This window comes from Panthera pardus, unplaced genomic scaffold (genome assembly GCF_024362965.1).
Source record: "Panthera pardus isolate Hobbes unplaced genomic scaffold, ASM2436296v1 HiC_scaffold_3, whole genome shotgun sequence".
NCBI classification, from domain to species: Eukaryota; Metazoa; Chordata; class Mammalia; order Carnivora; family Felidae; genus Panthera; species Panthera pardus.
This window is the reverse complement of record NW_026526876.1, coordinates 10,178,910-10,196,411: the sequence shown is the minus strand read 5'-3', so window position 1 is coordinate 10,196,411 and position 17,502 is coordinate 10,178,910. Positions and strand designations below refer to the sequence as shown.

Genomic DNA, 17,502 nt, shown 5'->3' with positions numbered 1-17,502 from the left:
AACTCAGCACAGTTGGATCCCCATCCCTGTGTGCGTCCTTGCACCTGGGCCTTTGCCCCAGATGGAGTCCCTCTTCCTCTCTCCAACAGTTTCTAGATTTTTCTTTCTCTCTCGAGGTCCTGCCTTAGGGCCATGCCACACTGGCGTGGGGCTGGCAGTCGTTTCTGTGCCCTCTGATCCTCTCTTGCCAGTGCGACTCATGTGGCTTATTATGCTCCAAGGGGACTGTCTTCCTACCCGGCCTTGAGTTTCATGACAAGAAGTTTCCTGGCCCAAGAAAAGAGTGGCGGAGGGGAAGGGACAGAAGACCTCACGTCACCACACATATTTTGTCTTGTTTTCTGTCTGCGACAGCCCTACGGGGTAGGGGTTAGCATCGTCACATGGCACACCGGGCCACGGAGGCCCCAAGGCCTCGAAACGCCAGATGGGCCACCGGAACCCCCGAGCGGCGCGGCCACAGAGTGGCGTTTGAGCCGTTCGCTCTGGTCCCTCCCAGGTGGCCGAGAAGCTAGAGATGCTGAAGAAGCAGTACGACGAGAAGCTGGCCCAGAAGGAGGAGCTCCGCAAGAAGTCCGAGGACATGGAAATGAAGCTGGAGCGAGCGGGCTTGCTGGTGTCAGGGCTGGCCAGCGAGAAGGCGCGCTGGGAGGAGACGGTCAAGGTGAGCTCTGGGGGCCCCGCGCGGCTCTCCTCCCTGCCCGCCAGGTCCCAGAGCTCCACCCCCTGTCGGCTGAGGGACACTCGGGGGGACATGGGGACCCCTGGGTGCAGGGACATCCAGGAACGGGGGACGGGAGCTCCCCCCCCCCCCCACCGTCCTACATGGTGCGAGCAGCGGAAAGCGAGTCTGTGCCATTGGGAGGCGGCTCCCGTGTTTGCACAGGCCTGGGGAGCGAGCGCCAGCAGGGCCTTTGCTGAAGCCCACGGACTTGATGACTTTACAGAAACAGTCCCCCCCCCCCCCACCCAGCATCCTGTCTCCGCCTTTATGGAGCCCCTGGCTTCAGGAAAGGGTTAGGCCTTATCACCAGAATGTAAACAGGATCACTGTGAAAGGCGGCAACTCCGAAGTGATTAGAACCAGGTTGGACTCCTCAGGGCCGAAGGTTTAGGACAAAGCACCTCTTTGATGGAGCCAGTGTCCGGGGGAGAGAGCTGGCGCTCCCCAGTGCCCGGGGCCCTCCTTACACCCCCTGCCCGCCCCCCGCCCCCCACCCAGGGCCTGGAGGAGGATCTGGGCTACCTGGTAGGTGACTGTCTCCTGGCCGCCGCCTTCCTGTCCTACATGGGCCCCTTCCTGACCAACTACCGGGATGAGATCGTCACCCAGATATGGATCAGGAAGGTGAGGCAGGGCTCAGGTCCTCGTGAGCTCTTGGGCTCCGAGACCAGGGCTGTGGGGAGGTCGGGGAGACACCCGGCAGGGGCCGGGGCCGGGGGCAGGGGCCCCGGAGCGGGGAGTGGGGAGCGGGGCTCGGGCCTCCAGGCTGACGTCCGGGGCTCTTCCCCGCCCAGATCTGGGAGCTGGAGGTGCCGTGCTCACCGCGCTTCACCTTCGATAACTTCCTGTCCAATCCTACCAAAGTTCGAGACTGGAACCTCCAAGGGTTGCCCTCGGATGCCTTTTCCACAGAGAATGGCATCATCGTCACCCGAGGCAACAGGTGAGGAGGCCGCCGGGAGCGGGGGCGGGGCAAGGGCGGAGCCTGTCTTCTGACTGACCGCCCTCCTTCAGGTGGGCACTGATGATTGACCCTCAGGCCCAGGCCCTGAAGTGGATCAAGAACATGGAAGGAAACCAGGTAAAGGCTGGCGGGAGGGGCAGGGCGGGGGCTGCTCTTGTGCCCCTGGCGTCTCTTCCCAAGCCTGCCTCTTCCTGAGGCCCGACCCGGAGTCAGATTTTACTCTGGGCCCCTCAGCGTGTCTCCCGTCTCTTTCCCTTGCTCTCTAGGGCCTCCAGATTATCGACCTGCAGATGAGCAATTACCTTCAGATTCTAGAAAAGGCCATCCAGTTTGGATATCCAGTGCTGCTCCAGAACGTTCAGGAGTATCTGGACCCCACGCTTAACCCTGTGCTCAACAAATCTGTAGCTCGAATCGGTGAGGGTCCAGGCTTCCTATGGGGTTGGGCTGGGGGACAAATCCTAGAGACCAGCCAGCTGGGCCACGAGGTGAGGGGTTGGAGGGGGAGGGCCGGCCCTCAGACTGTGGCCCTCCGCTCACACAGCCCCGGGCTGGGCCCATTAGGGCAGCTGGATGCCGGCTGGGGGCTGGGCCAGCCCACACCTGGTCACCGGGGCTCCTTTGCCCTTGACCCTGGCCTGGCTGCAGGCGGCCGGCTGCTGATGCGCATCGCAGACAAGGAGGTGGAGTACAACAGCAATTTCCGTTTCTACATCACCACCAAGCTCTCCAACCCCCACTACAGTCCTGAGACCTCGGCCAAGACCACCATCGTCAACTTTGCCGTCAAGGAACAGGTGGGGGCGGGGGCTGCAGCCTGGACGCAGCTACCGAGGAGCAGGAAGCACCCGGAGAGTCGAGTCGGCGGGGTGGAGACAAAGGCCCCCTGCGCTGGGCGGCGGGGGACAGGTGGGGGGAGGCGTGACCGGTTGCCAGGGGTGTGCCTTCACCAGAGCGCGAGTCCCACCGCGCGTCCCCGTGCTCCCAGGGCCTGGAGGCTCAGCTGCTGGGCATCGTGGTGCGGAAGGAGCGGCCGGAGCTGGAGGAACAGAAGGACTCGCTGGTCATCAACATCGCTGCCGGCAAGAGGAAGCTCAAGGAGCTGGAGGACGAGATCCTTCGGTGAGGGTGCACCCGCCGCTGCCACCCACCGCCCGGCCCAGCCAGAATCCCGGGTGCGGGCGGGCTGGGGCGGGAGGACTCCCCACCTCCCCGCCCGCCTACCTGTGCTTCCCTTCAGGCTGCTGAATGAGGCCACGGGCTCCCTGCTCGACGACGTGCAGCTGGTGAACACCCTTCGTACCTCCAAGATGACCGCCACCGAGGTGACCGAGCAGCTGGAGACCAGCGAGACCACAGAGATCAACATCGACTTGGCCCGCGAGGTGAGCCTCGCCCCTCGCTCCGCGCCCAGCCCCGTGGCCACTGCCCCCCCCCCCCCGCAATTCCACTCCCCCCAGCACCGTGGCCGCTTCCCCCCCACCCCTGCCCTGACTCTGTCCCCACCCAGCACCGTGGCCGCTCCCCACCACCCTGCCCTGACCCTGTCCCCCACCCACCCCCCCAGCCCCTGCCCACCTCCCCGGCCCCGTGGCCACTTCCCCCCGACCCCTGCCCTGACCCTGTCCCCCGTCCAACCCCCCAGCCCCGTGGCCGCCTCCCCTCCCCACCCCGGCCCTGACCCTGTCCCCCACCCAACCCCCAGCCCCGTGGTCGCTCCCCCGCCACCCTGCCCTGACTCTGCCCCTCCGTAGGCTTACCGCCCATGTGCCCAGAGGGCGTCGGTTCTGTTCTTCGTGCTCAACGACATGGGCCGTATCGACCCCATGTACCAGTTCTCGCTGGACGCCTACATCAACCTCTTCGTCCTCAGCATCGACAAGAGCCACCGCAGCAACAAGCTGGAGGACCGCATCGACTACCTGAACGAGTACCACACCTACGCCGTGTACAGGTGTGCGCCCCGCGCTTCTGGAGCCCCCCACCTCCCCCGCATCTGCCAGGACGCTCCCGCGCCAGTGCTGCCCGGCGCCACGGCCACTGGCCTGTCCCCTGCTCCCCGTGGCGACAGAGCACGAGCTCCTTGAGCCGTGCTCGTATCCGCTAGGGTCCACGCTGCCCGCGCATCTCCAGTGGCCACGTGCCCCACAAGCACTGGGAATCTCGGTGAAATCCAGATCCACATCCAGCAGGCTGGGGCGGGGCCTGGTCCCGGGTAGGGGGCGGGTGGGGGACCACACTCTTTGTCCTCCTGCTTCCTTCAGGGTCCTGGCCCCTGACCGGCGCCCACACCCTCCTCCTGGCCACCCAGGCCTTGAGCCCCGCGGGTTCACTTGTGAATCTTTCTGCAGACCGTCCCTGCTCGGCTCCCCACGGCTGCTCCAAGGCCCATTAGCTTATGCTCCAGCTCTCCCGGGAGTCCTCCCTGCTCCTCCTCTCCCACGCCTGCACTGGGCGGCTCCTCTCAGAAACTGTCCAGTGGGGGCCCCCTGCCCTGCCATCCCTCGGAGGCCCGCCCACCCCGTACAGGACCCATCACATCACCGCTTAATCGGTGGGCTCTCTGTCTGTCCTCCCTCTTCTGCTGACTTCCTCCAGGACAGAGGCTGGGGCTCAGAGATGACTCTGCCTTTAGGACCTACACAGAGTAGGGGTCAAATTGATGCTGCGTGTTGTTTAATGGAAATGAATGACTGGTTTCACCAGTGAGCTCTCTAGGTCCCTGAGGGTTTGGCCGTGGACAAAAGGTTTGGGCTAGATGCCGATTAAGGCCCTGCTTGTGCGTAAGGCTCCGCGATTGTAGGACCCGCAGTCAGTAACCATTCACGTTGTGCTTCCTGTCCCCTCCGCCCTCCGGGTGCCCGTCTCTCAGGTACACCTGCCGCACCCTTTTTGAGCGCCACAAGCTACTATTCAGCTTCCAGATGTGTGCCAAAATCCTGGAGACCTCTGGCAAGCTCAACATGGACGAGTACAACTTCTTTCTCCGCGGGGGTGTGGTGAGTCGGTCAGAGGCGTCAAGGTTGGGGACGGGGACATGTATGACCAGGACTCCGGGCCGGACCGTCAGGCCCAAGGCTCCAGCGAACGAGCCAAGGAAAAGTGCCAGGAGCAGGTGTGTCCGGCTCCCTGGGGATGCGGTGGGTGGGGGGGGCCTCTCACATTACAGGTGATGACTTGGGGCCCCTCTTACCTGTGACCCACTGACAGGTGTGGTCTCTCGCCTCTTGCACTGCTGCTCAAGCCCCTCCTTTCCCAGCCTGGGTTCCATGGTCACCGTTACATGCTCCCCCCCGCCCCCCCCCCCGCAGGCACCCTCAGCGCCCACTCCCGTATTGCTTTTGCTTGGCGAAACCACCACTCTGGCTCGATCTTGCTCTCCTGTTCCTGTGTGGCCCAGGAGGCTGGGCCTAGCTGGAGAAAAACACTCCCACACCGAATGGACTCCCTTTAAATCCATTAGGCCCTTAAAACTGCCAGACAGGGGCTCCTGGGTGGCTCAGTCAGTTAAGCGTCCGACTTCGGCTCAGGTCATGATCTCACGGTCGGTGAGTTGGAGCCCCGCGTCGGGCTCTGTGCTGACAGCTCGGAGCCTGGAGCCTGCTTCCGATTCTGGGTCTCCCTCTCTCTCTGCCCCTCCGCTGCTCCTACTCACTCTCTCTCTCTCTCTCTCTCTCTCTCTCTCTCAAAAATGAATAAACTTTGAAAACAAATTTAAAAACACCTGCCAGACGGTGACACCACGTTTCCTGGGCCGGCCTCTCTCCACCCCCCTGGACAATGCCGGGCACTTCTCCTCTCATCCGGGTTACCAATAACTAAGAGCCTCCCAATGCTCCCCACCCCCAGTCTGTCAGCATGCCCACCTCCCTGGTGTCACCTCCCATGGCCTGCCCTGCCCCCCCCCCCCCAGGGCTCCTGCATTCGCTGTCCCTTCTGCCACAGGTGCACCCGCAGCTCCCACTCACCAACTTTAACGCTGGATTCAGATTGCGCCTCCCCGAGACCTCCTTGACTTTCCTATTTAGTACTTCAAACTACCCCCAGAACTCCCAATCTTTTGTATGCCGTTCAGCTCATTCTACTGTGGCGCGACCTTGCCACCTTCACCTAGCACTGGATAACTTAATTATTTATGTCTTTGGCTCATTATCTGCCCTCCCATGTTGGAAAATAAGCCCCTCAGGGGCAGAGATATGTGCCCTTTATATTCAGCGCCGCGTCCCAGTGCTCAGAACACACAGTGGGTGAGCAGAGAGTATTTGCTGAAGAGGGTGAAGAAGGCAGGGGGCCTTTCTGCAGGGCGAGGTCATTAGGGCGAGAGACAGTGTCACCAGGAAGCCAGCAGAGGGCGCCAGCTCCCCAAATTTGCACCGTGAGGTGTCCGCTCGGTGCCGGGGAGACCCTGCCCCGCCCCCCCCACCCCCCCCAACTGACTTCCCCAGTCCAGGCAGAGCCCAGTGCCTCTGGGACTCCCATAGTCCTTTCCTCGTGGTGCCCGATGCAGGGTCTCGGCTGCCTCATCATTAAATGCTTTGGAGGGGTTCCGGTCAGTCCCCTTCCTCCTCTCTCCTTGCCCAGGTCCTGGATCGCGAGGGCCAGATGGATAACCCGTGTACGAGCTGGCTCGCCGACGCCTACTGGGACAACATCACAGAGCTGGACAAACTGACCAACTTCCACGGGCTCATGAACTCCTTCGAGCAATACCCTCGTGACTGGCACCTGTGGTATACCAGCGCCACCCCGGAGAAGGCCATGCTGCCAGGTGCCCCCTCCCCGCCGGGCCCTTCCCCTCGCTCCCTGGCCCTGGTCCCTCCGAGCGAACGAGCGTCTGCTTCCCGGCCCTCTCCGTCCCCAGGCGAGTGGGAAAACGCCTGCAATGAGATGCAGCGAATGCTGATCGTGCGCTCCCTGCGCCAGGACCGGGTGGCCTTCTGTGTCGCCTCGTTCATCGTCTCCAACCTCGGCTCCCGCTTCGTGGAGCCGCCCGTGCTCAACATGAAGCTGGTCAGTGGCTTGGTTTCCTCCTTGCCCCCCCCCGCCCCGCACCCCCGGGCCTTCCTGCCTCGCTCTGCGGTGCCCCCAACCTCTGCTCCTGGGCAGTCCCCGCTCCCCCCACCCCGCCTCACGTGGCCTTCTCACACCCCATGCTTCTGGCAGGTTCTGGAGGATTCGACCCCACGCACCCCGCTGGTGTTCATCCTGTCTCCCGGTGTGGACCCCTCCGGCGCCCTGCTCCAGCTGGCGGAGCACATGGGCATGGCCCAGCGTTTCCACGCCCTGTCCCTGGGCCAGGGCCAGGCCCCCATTGCCGCCCGGCTCCTGCGAGAGGGGGTCCTCCAGGGTCAGCGTCCCGTCCTGCTCCCCCACCCCCGTCCCTGGTGCGCGTCTCACTCCCCGGAGGCCCCGGCCTCCGTCACACTACCGTGACCGCAGCCCCCGCTTCTCCGGAGGGCCCCCGGCACCCCCTCCCCCCGCACGCGCGGAATCGGGTGCGACGTGTGGGGACACACAGGGCTCGGGGAAGGGCTCCCGCCGAATCCAGTGCCCCCTTGCAGGACACTGGGTGTTCCTAGCTAACTGCCACCTGTCGCTGTCTTGGATGCCCAACCTGGACAAGCTGGTGGAGCAGCTGCAGGTGGAGGAACCTCACCCTTCCTTCCGCCTCTGGCTCAGCTCCAGCCCCCACCCGGACTTCCCCATCTCCATCCTGCAGGCCAGCATCAAGATGACCACGGAACCGCCAAAGGTACGGCGCTGGCCGTGCGGCCTGGCCCGGCTCTCCGGCGGCCGGCGCCAGCGGGAGGCCCAGCCTCCACAGCCGCCTGGCCTCCGGGCTCCGCTCGCCTCTCTCGAGAGAACCCCCCCCCCCCCCCCCGCCTCTTCCCTCCGGGCGCCAGGCTCTTAGCACAGAGCGGTAGGATCCAACACCGCTAGCCGGTTACCCGTGCCCGGCATCGTCCCTTTACCAAATTCGTTGAGAACACACACACCCTCTCAGGTAGGTGCCGTCACCCCCATTTTACAGAGAGGAGACTGAGGCACAGAAGAGTAAACAACTGGTCCACAGGACCTCCCTGCCTCCCGGCATTTCCTTCCACCTCTCCCCAGTGCCCCCGGCTGCCGGCCCTTCTCCCTCCAGCTCTGCTGAAATGTTTTTCTCCAGCCCGGAGGTCACCGCTGAATGCGGCCACACCGATCGCGCTCCTGTGTCCCCCCTGTTCACCTCTGCTTACGCCGCTCGAGTAGCTTTTCGGTGCTTTTAGTCGAGACGGAAACCCTTGCTGACCCGGCCTGTGAGCCCCCCTCCCCCCACCCTGTGCCTCTGGGCCCCACCTACCCCTTCTCCCTTCCCTCTCTTCGCTCCACCCTCAATTCTTAAAATATCTTGTTCCTCTTCCTCCAGACTCTGCACCGTCCTGCCCCAAGGCTTCCGCACAAGCTGCTGGGCACCCCCACCCCCACCCCGCCGCCCCCTCCTTCGCCCCTTCAGGCCTCGGCCCTCCTCGTTGAGCTCAGCATCCCAGTGATACACTCTCATAGAACCTTCCTGCTGGTCCTTTTACCGTGTGAGCTTGGTTCTGACGAATGCCCGCTGTCTTCTCTAGACTGGAAACTCCGCGAGGCCAGAGGACACATCTTTTGCCTCTCTCTCTCTCTCTCTCTCTCTCTGTCTTGCTCACCTTGTGACTAGCACCTGTACGTAATAGGTACTCAACCAGTAAGTCTGGACACACGTCTTTCATCATGTAAATCCTCCTCGCCTGCCTTGGGGCAGTTGACGCCGTGAACTGTCCCCCCCCACCCTTTCCCTGACACGCGCTTGGGGTTCGCCCTCTGTCTCCCGCCACGTCACTTATCACGCCTGTGTTTCCTTTTCCTCTTGGCCTCTGATCGTATCTCCAGGCTCGGTCCTTGACCTCCAACTTGGCTCATTCTCCGTTTCCCCCTTTCACAACTCGATGGAGAAATTGTCCTCTTCCTGATCCTGCCCAGTCCTCGTCTCTGGCCCCGGGAAGCAAACGCACTCCCGGGTCTGAATTCCATCTGGCGACGAGGCGTTTCCTCCTGGCACGCCAGAACCATAAATCCCGTACTCTCGGAGCAAGTGGCCAGCCCGCCACCGCAGATGATCTCCTCGGCCCAGTGCTGTTAGCCGCGCCTCCGTTTTTCGAAGAACCTCTTTTTGCTTTCCAAGAAAGGTGTATGCCTTGGTGGCAGAGGGCCCTCTGTTGGCTGAGCGCCCCGCGAGGGGCACAGGTGTGTCAGAGCGGAGGCAGGTGCTACTTCTGGCCGCATAAGAAGGTGGAGGCCACCTGGAATCTGGGGGCGGCCTGGGAGGAGGGGGGATGGTCTGCGGGGGGGGGGGGGGGAGGGGGGAGGGGAGGCTCGCCCCGGCTCCACCCAGGGGAGATTTGTCCCCACCACCCGGGGTCTGCAGAACCTCCGGGCGGGAGCCAGAGCTTCAGGGAAGGCCGAACATTCACGGCATACTTGTTTGCAACAGGATTTCTCTCGGTGGCGAAGAGGGCACTATTTTTAAATGTTTTACTTGGAAATCATTGGAAACTTACGCAAGAGTTGTAAGAACAAGACTACTCTAGGGTTCCTGGCTGGCTCCATTGGCAAAGAGTGTGACCCTTGGTCTCAGGGTGTTGAGTTCAAGCCCCACACTGGGCCTGGAGCCTACTTCAAACAAACAAACAAACAAACAAACAAACAAACAAAAACAGAAGAAGAAGAACACAAACACTGTGTCCTCACAGCCTCACAGCCGTGGACTCATTACCCAGACTCTTCCATTTTTAACATTTTGCCTCACCGGCCTTATCATTTGATCTCTCTCTGCGTCTCCACACACACATGCTTTCTCCGAACGCCGAGAGTAAACTGGGAAAGACATCATGGTCTTTTCCCACTAATACTTCAGTGTATTTTGGCATAAAGGGCTCAATCCTGAGAAGGATTTTTATTTTTTTTTCAATACACACTACAGCACAGCTGCCCAACTTCAGTAAACGGATAGAGCGTTTGAACCCAATCTATTATATATTCCGATTGTGGTAAAGGACCCAGTCATGTCCTTTTTAAAATTCTCCCCCAGCACAGGATCTGTTCTAGGTCAGGTATTGCAATTTTGTTGTCCTGTGAAAGAGGCCAGTGTTTGCATCGGGATACACGAGAGCAGCCCCAATAGTCAAGGGGATGGTGGCTCATTTGAGTCTTACAAGTAAGAAGGTCCCCATGACCACAGCCCCCAGTCGCCGGTTTGGGTGCGATTCTGGAGTGGTATTCTTGGTTGGATCACTGCCTGCCTTCTAGTCCTTTCCTTTTCATTAAATATTAAGCAGATACAAAAGAATATAAAATCCACGCAAGAGGGGGTGCCTGGGTGGCTCGGTGCGTTGAGCGTCCGACTCTTGATTTCAGCTCCGATCACGATCCCAGAGTCAAGGGATCAAGCCCCGCATCAGGCTCCGTGCTGAGTGTAGAGCCTGCTTGGGATTCTCTCTCTCCCTCCCTCCGCCCCTCTCCCCTACACCTGTTTGCACCCTCTCTCTCAAAAAAAAAAAAAAATTCTAAAATATATGCAAAGATATAAAGGATCCCCATTCATTTTTAAAAACATTTTAAACATCTTTATTTAGTTTTGAGAGACAGAGCGTGAGCGGGGGAGGGGCAGAGAGAAGAGAGAGAGGGAGACACAGGATCTGAAGCAGGCTCCGAGCTGTCAGCACAGAGCCCGACAGAGCCCCACGTGGGGCTTGAACCCAGCAACTATGAGATCCTGACCTGAGCCGAAGTCGGATGCTCAACCGACTGAGCCACCCGGGCGCCCCCATGGGTCCCAATTCAATACACACAGGTGTGCCCATCTTCCTGTGTAAGAAAGACGATTCCCGTTCCCACCGCCCTCCCCACTCGGCTGCAGCCACTTTTCTCAAGGTGCGTCTGGCTTGTTTCGTTCAGCGCTGGGTACTTGACATTGATTCACGCTGCTTATGTTTCACGGTTCCTCATATGCTCCACAACCTAATCCTTCGTCCGCTTTGTGTTTTGCGGGTTGTCTTTTCTCCCCCCCCCCCCCTTGTTAACTATTATTATTGGTGAATGGAGATCCTTAATTTGTATGAGATGGAATTTAGCTCTTCTCTTCTTTATGGCTTGTGCTCCTAGGTCTCGTTCAAGAAATCTTTGCTCACTGCGAGGTTGTAAAGGCACTCCCCCGTCTTCAAAACCGTTTTATAGGGGCACTGGGTGGCTCCGTCGGTTAAGCGTCCGACCTCGGCTCAGGTCACGACCTCACGGTTTGTGAGTTCGAGCCCCACATCGGGCTCTGTGCCGAGAGCTCAGAGCCTGGAGCCTGCTTCGGATTGTGTGGCTCCCTCTCTCTCTGTCCTTCCCCTGCTCGCTCGCTCCCTCCCTCTTCCTCTCAAAAATAAACAAACATAAAAAGAAAGAGTTTTATACCCTTTCACATTCATGTGTCTTAACCACTTGAGACGGATCCTTGTGAGTGTGGAATGAGGCAGAAGTCTAATTTTGTTGCCCCCCAGCCCCCCACGTAGATAACCCATTCTCCCAGTACCATCATCGAATAGCCCACCATCACCCTTCCGACGTTCGATGCCTGCCAGGCCTTAACTCCCCTTTACGCACACCTAAGTTTCTGGGCCCTTTATCTCTCTGTTCATTGGTCGGGTTGATTATATTCGGGTCAGGAGGTACCGTCTTAGTTCCTGTTTGGCTCCATAATAATGCTCGCTAGCTGGTAAGGCAAGTCTCTTTACCTCATTCTTCTTCAGGCTATGCCATGGCCTTTGATTCTCCAGCAGAAATGTTGGAATTAGCTTGTCGAGTTCCACAAACAAAACCCTGTGGATCACTTTGGAGGAAATCGACGTCCTTAGTAGATCGAGTCTCCCACTCCATGATTATAGTACGTCTCTCTCCACGTAATCTTTATTTCAGTGAAGTTTTGTCATTCTCTCTATAAAGATCTGTACATTCTCACTGGACTTATTCCTAGACACGTTACATATTTTGATGTTACAAATGACAATATTCTTGCTTACGTATTTTCCCGACTCCATTCTGTCCCTCATAGACGGGGCTTCTTAAAGCACCGTTTCAACCTGTTGTGGTAGTACTCGAGACAGAAAGTGGCCCCGTGACTCCTGGTGAGCCACGGCCCTTCTGACCCCACCTGAGTCCTCGAGCTTGACTTCAGTTAGAGCCATCTCCTCACTTATTCTCCCCTTTGTGCCTTTATTCCCTCAATTCTTTCCATCTCCAGGAGACCGAGGCCCTCCTCTCAGCCTGGTGACCTCCTTCCCGTTTGTGAGACTTAGTCCAAATCCCGACCTGTTCTTGAAGCCTGATAAATCTATCACGTGGCATGCCCCTCCTCGATGATACACTACGGCTCCTCTAATCTACACTGAACCTCTGTACCTAATGGTGTACGTTTTTGTCCGTTAATAGTTGCACGGATAGGTCCTCATGTTTTCTGGTATTCCCAAATCGAGCCGGCCTGCCCGCCGTCGAGAACATCATGGCTGAGAGGATCAAAAGTGGGGGGACAAGGAGGCAGAGCTCCCAGTAGCCCACACAGTGCCCGCGTACAAGTTAGAGAAAGGCGCCCACCCAGTCCCGTGCATCAGTGCACATCCTGGCGCGCAGGTCAAGGGCTGCACTGCAGCCCTCGCTGACCTCTTCGGCCAGTGCCCTCGTGCAGTCAGCAGCCTCCGCAACTGTGGCGGTGCTACTGGCAGGGCTTGGCACGATGCACGGCACCCCACCTCCGCGCTGCACTGTCCCCAGGGCCTAAAGGCCAACATGACGCGCCTCTACCAGCTGATGACGGAATCGCAGTTTTCCCGCTGCTCCAAACCTGCCAAGTATAAGAAGCTTCTGTTTGCCCTCTGCTTCTTCCATTCCGTGTTGCTGGAGCGCAAAAAGTTCCTGCAGCTCGGCTGGAACATCGTCTACGGCTTCAATGACTCTGACTTTGAGGTTTGTGCTAGCAGGGGGCCGGCATCCCAGCGCCCCCTCTCCTTGCACTTCCTGCCTTGCGGCTCCTCCCCCTCCCACCCCCCACCCCCCCCCCCCCGCCCCCCGCCCCCTGCCACCGAGGGAAGTTCCTCCCCTAACTGTGTGTGGGGGTGGGGGTGGGGGCTGGGACCACGCACAGGTGTCGGAGAACTTGCTGAGTCTCTACCTGGAGGAGTACGAGGAGACACCCTGGGATGCCCTCAAGTACCTCATCGCCGGCGTCAACTACGGCGGGCACGTCACGGATGACTGGGACCGGCGGCTGCTCACCACCTACATCAACGACTATTTCTGTGACCAGACTCTCTCAACCCCCTTCTACCGGTGAGGGGGAGGTGGCGCCGAACAGGGGGCCAGAGGACACCCGGCAGGCCAGGTGGCAGGACTGGGGTTGGGGGGAGCGTTGGAGGGGAGGCCAGGAGGCGGGGTTTGTGGGGCCGGGAGGGGAGCAGGTGCAGGGAGCCGGCGGAGGGGGCACACGCGCCTGCAGAGGGGCCAGGGGCTTGGCCTGGCGCCGAAGCCCCAGGGTGCGGCCCACAGCGTGGTGAGAATTATGCTGTGGGTCGCCAGGTTGTCCGCACTGGAGACTTACTTCATCCCCAAAGATGGGAGTCTGGCCTCTTACAAGGAGTACATCAGCATGTTGCCCACCATGGACCCCCCTGAGGCCTTTGGCCAGCACCCCAACGCGGATGTGGCCTCCCAGATCACTGAGGCGCGAACTCTCTTTGAGACTCTGCTGTCCCTGCAACCCCAGATTACACCCACCAGGGCGGGAGGCCAGAGCCGAGAAGAGAAGGTAGGCAGGGGTGGGTGCCGGGGAGGGGGGGGCAGTGGGGGTGCGGGGAGGAGAGGGCCCCCCCCCCCCCCCCACTCAGAGCCCCTGCCCGGGTCAGGTCCTCGAGCTGGCTGCGGATGTGAAACAGAAAATCCCTGAAATGATCGACTATGAGGGGACCCGGAAACTGCTGGCCATGGACCCCTCCCCCCTCAACGTGGTCCTCCTGCAGGAAATCCAGAGATACAACAAGCTTATGGAGACCATCCTGTAAGATGGAGAGGGGCTCGGTGGGGAGGGGGCGGGAGGAAAGGCGCCCCCCAGCCCCCCACCTGAGATGGCTCTGCCAGGCCCTTCTCTAAGCTCCCACCTCACCCTGCCCAGGTTTTCCCTGACAGATCTAGAAAAAGGCATCCAGGGCCTCATCGTCATGTCTACAAGCCTGGAAGAGATTTTCAGCTGCATCTTCGATGCCCATGTCCCGCCACTCTGGGGGAAGGCAAGATGACCTAGCTGTCGATCCTCCTGCAACAATGAGCTGACCTCTGGCCCCGGTGCCCCCAGCCTCCCGGTTGTAGGAGCAAAACCAGGGAGCCTGGGTTTTGGAGCCAGACAGATTCAAAGCTGAAAGCTGGCTTTGCGGTTACTAACTCAGGGACTTAGGGCGAGTCGCTAACCTCTCCGAAGACGCGTCAGGGATTCCTAGTGCTGTGCGCAGCTCTCAGTAGGTGCTTCGTTCACGGTAACCGGACAGCACTGTTGCTGGCCTGGTTAACTAGTGGTCGCTTTATGCTCCTTTCCCGGGAGGGGGCTTTTGGAGACAGCTTTGCCTGCCGTAACGGGGGACCCGGCTGACACCACATCTCCTCCTATCTGCCCCGAGTGCACCAAGTAAAGATCGGCACGCGTGAACGAATGAACGCGTACACACGCACCGCCTCCCCCTCCCCCAGGCGTATCCCTCACAAAAGCCACTGGCCTCGTGGACACGGGACTTGGCCACACGTGTGGAGCAGTTTGAGCTGTGGGCCAGCCGGGCCCGGCCTCCCGTGATCTTCTGGCTGTCCGGCTTCACCTTCCCCACCGGCTTCCTCACTGCCGTGCTGCAGGCCTCAGCTCGCCAAAATAACGTGAGCCACATGCTAAGTGTGACGGGGGGACCGGGGGGGGGGGGCTGGTCACCTGGGCTCGCTCCTCTCTGGGGCCCCCCCCTTATTCTCGCCTTCCATCCCCAGATTTCGGTGGACAGCCTCTCCTGGGAGTTTATCGTTTCCACCGTGGATGACAGCAACCTCGTGTACCCACCCAAGGTGGGAGCCAGATGTGCTCCGACTGGGAACAAAGGCGGGTCTGGTGGAGGAGGGCGCTGGGAGCAAAGGGGGGAAACAGCTGGTTGGCAAGGGAGAAGGGAGGCCAGAGGCCAGGGGTGCTGGCAGCCTCGGGTCCAGACTTCTCCCCGTGTCTTCCCAGGACGGCGTGTGGGTCCGGGGCCTGTACCTGGAGGGCGCCGGCTGGGACTGGAAGAACTCCTGCCTGGTGGAGGCGGACCCCATGCAGCTCGTCTGCCCCATGCCCACCATCCACTTCAGGCCGGCAGAAAGCCGAAAGAAGAGCGCCAAGGGTGGGATGGCGCCCTCAGACCCACCTTCCGCCCCCGAGTTTGGATCCCAGCCCCTCCTCTGCCCCGCCCCTCCCCCCACACCTGTGCCTGCTCTCCCAGAGGCCCCAGCGCTCTGACTCCCATCCCCTCTCCTTTCCCGCAGGCATGTACTCCTGTCCCTGCTATTACTATCCCAACCGGGCAGGCAGCTCAGACCGAGCCTCCTTCGTCATTGGCATCGACCTCCGGTCCGGGACCATGACATCTGATCACTGGATCAAGAGGGGCACCGCTCTACTCATGAGCCTGGACAACTGAGGAGGCCTCCTCTTCCTCCCCGCCTGAGGGAGGGTCGGGGACTCTAGGGACTCTAATGCACTTCGGACCAGGGCTGGACTTAACTCTGGCCTTGGCCGTGGTCGAATGCGCCGCGGGATGGGGCCCTGGAGATAGCTAGCCTTTAATAAAGGTGGAAGGATTGTCTTGGAGCTCAGAGCAGGAAAACACCCGCAACCACAAGCCTTAAGCCTCTCAATGGGGTGGTGGGGGGTTGGGGAGGGAGGAAGCCCGGATCTCACAGAGGAAGCGAACCCCTGCGAGCTACTGCTTTTGGACTGGGAAAGGAGCTTGGGAAGCGGGAGGTGTGGCCTTGAACGAGGGGGCAGGGCTGTGGGGCCTAAACCGGGTGTGGCTAAATCTCGGGGCTGGACTTGGGCGGGTGGGGCGGGGCTTATTTTGGGAAACGCGCGTGATCCGAATGGAATAGGGGTTCGTCCGGCAGGGATCGGGGCCGGACCCAGTAGGTTGCACCCAGCACCCGGCACCGGGTATCCTGTTCGGCACGTGCGCTGAGGCGAGCGGCACAGGAGGAGGAGGGGCGGGGCCCGAGAGGGGGGGGACTTCGGCGCGAGGGGAGGCGGGACCATGGGAAGGGGGCGGGGCTGGGGCGCAGGGGGGGCGGTGTTTGTGTTGGAAAATCCAACTGCGCCACGGGGCGGAGCGGCCCCCCCAGCCCCGGCCTGGGAGAGGGGGGGGGCCGCTCGACCCCCTGGGAGACCTTGGGGAGCCTGAGCACCTGGGACACCCCAGAACCAGGTAACGGGGGGCCGCGGGGGCGTCTGGAAAGAGGGAAACCATCTCCGCGCAGGGGGGCGGGACGCCTGAGTCTCAGACTTGTAGAGCTGGGGGTGGACGTTTCGGTCCCTGCAAAGGCACTGGCAAGAAGATCGGGGCGCAGGACGCCAGGGTTCCCCAGAATGCAGGGCGGTGTGGGGGAAGAGCGGGCGGGCAGAAGCCTTGGGTTCGGATGTCAAGAAGGGCCTGAAAGGACTCGCAGTTCCCCTGGGGCCGGGATTTCCCCTCCGCAACACTAGGTCGGGGCGGGGCGCGACGGTGCCTAACAGAAGGGCAGGACTGAAGGTCAGAGTCTGCAGATAGGCCAGGGCGATGGCCCTCTGAGGTCGGGTGTGGTCGGGCAGGGGTGCGCCTCCGGTCCCGGGGCCACTTCGGGTCTCCCTCCAGTCCCTCCCACGGTGAGGTGTGTCGCCTCAGCTTTGACCCTCGCGCCAGGAGCGCCGGGAGCCAGCCTCCCCGCGGGAGTCTTCGTGTCCACGCACCCCGCCGCCCCTCCATCCGTGGTCCCGCTACCCCACTCTGATGCTCCTCGCCTTCGCCCGGCTCGGGCCCTGCTCCGTGCGGACCTTCCCAGCGCAGCCACGAGATGGCGAGGGCGAGACGCCGCAGCCCGAGCCGCGGGAGCGAGGTGGGGGGGTGGGGGGGGATGTGGCCGGCGGAGGGGCTGAAGCCCCCCGCCCGGCCAGAGAGAAAGGTGGGCCGAGGTGGGCGTCTGACTTCCTGTCATCTCGGCCCCTCACAGGAAATTGTGGGCGGGAGGGCGAAGGGCAGAGGCTGGGGAGGGGGCTGGACTCTCGTCTCCGCCTCCCTGCGCTGGAGTAAATAGTGGGGAGGGGGCACGCGGCTTGGTTACCAAGCAACGCAGATTCGCTTCCTGTCTGCTGTGGCTTGTGGCTGTGACCTGGGGGCGGGGCGACTGCGGGGAAGGTCGGGGGCAGGACGCCTCGTTCTCGGGACGGTACGAGCCCGGGAAGGACGGAGGGGAGGCCGCGAGCTGCGCTGCCGCCGAAGGGGGCTCGGCGGTCGTCCGGAGGGAGGCGGGACCCGGGCGCCACAAGGAGCGCCGCTCCGCCGACCTCCCGGGGGTTGCTTGCCCCGTTGCCGGAGTAACCGGAGAGCCAGACTCGGGAGCCGGATTCCCGAACTCTCGTGTCGGGCCAATCGGCTCCCGCGGAGGCCCCTGACGTCAGGGCCCTGGCAGCCAATGTGGAGGAGGCTTTATAGAGCGACAGGAAAAGGGAGAG

General features: G+C 61.3%; 1 protein-coding gene and 1 long non-coding RNA gene across 2 annotated transcripts in view; one reads left to right on the top strand and one right to left on the bottom strand.

Annotated features, from left to right (window-relative positions):
• The window catches only part of DNAH2 (dynein axonemal heavy chain 2), a 92,402-nt gene extending 76,765 nt beyond the window's left edge, over positions 1-15,637 (top strand). The window contains 23 exon segments of the mRNA XM_053892166.1: positions 500-664; positions 1,223-1,348; positions 1,519-1,667; positions 1,739-1,805; positions 1,955-2,105; positions 2,337-2,485; positions 2,677-2,810; positions 2,929-3,073; positions 3,443-3,642; positions 4,561-4,687; positions 6,270-6,456; positions 6,550-6,698; positions 6,852-7,035; positions 7,250-7,440; positions 12,516-12,707; positions 12,886-13,070; positions 13,317-13,545; positions 13,643-13,794; positions 13,909-14,023; positions 14,478-14,654; positions 14,760-14,834; positions 14,995-15,145; positions 15,288-15,637. Of these exon segments, the coding sequence (XP_053748141.1) occupies positions 500-664; positions 1,223-1,348; positions 1,519-1,667; positions 1,739-1,805; positions 1,955-2,105; positions 2,337-2,485; positions 2,677-2,810; positions 2,929-3,073; positions 3,443-3,642; positions 4,561-4,687; positions 6,270-6,456; positions 6,550-6,698; positions 6,852-7,035; positions 7,250-7,440; positions 12,516-12,707; positions 12,886-13,070; positions 13,317-13,545; positions 13,643-13,794; positions 13,909-14,023; positions 14,478-14,654; positions 14,760-14,834; positions 14,995-15,145; positions 15,288-15,442 (3,555 nt within the window). The 3' untranslated portion in view covers positions 15,443-15,637.
• LOC109245929 (uncharacterized) lies at positions 316-3,557 on the bottom strand. Its single transcript, XR_002071157.2, has 5 exons — positions 3,449-3,557; positions 2,913-3,025; positions 1,991-2,727; positions 1,032-1,772; positions 316-645 (listed from the first exon to the last, which is right to left on the bottom strand). It is a non-coding gene; the product is annotated as an uncharacterized LOC109245929 (long non-coding RNA).
• Positions 15,638-17,502: the final 1,865 nt, after the last annotated feature.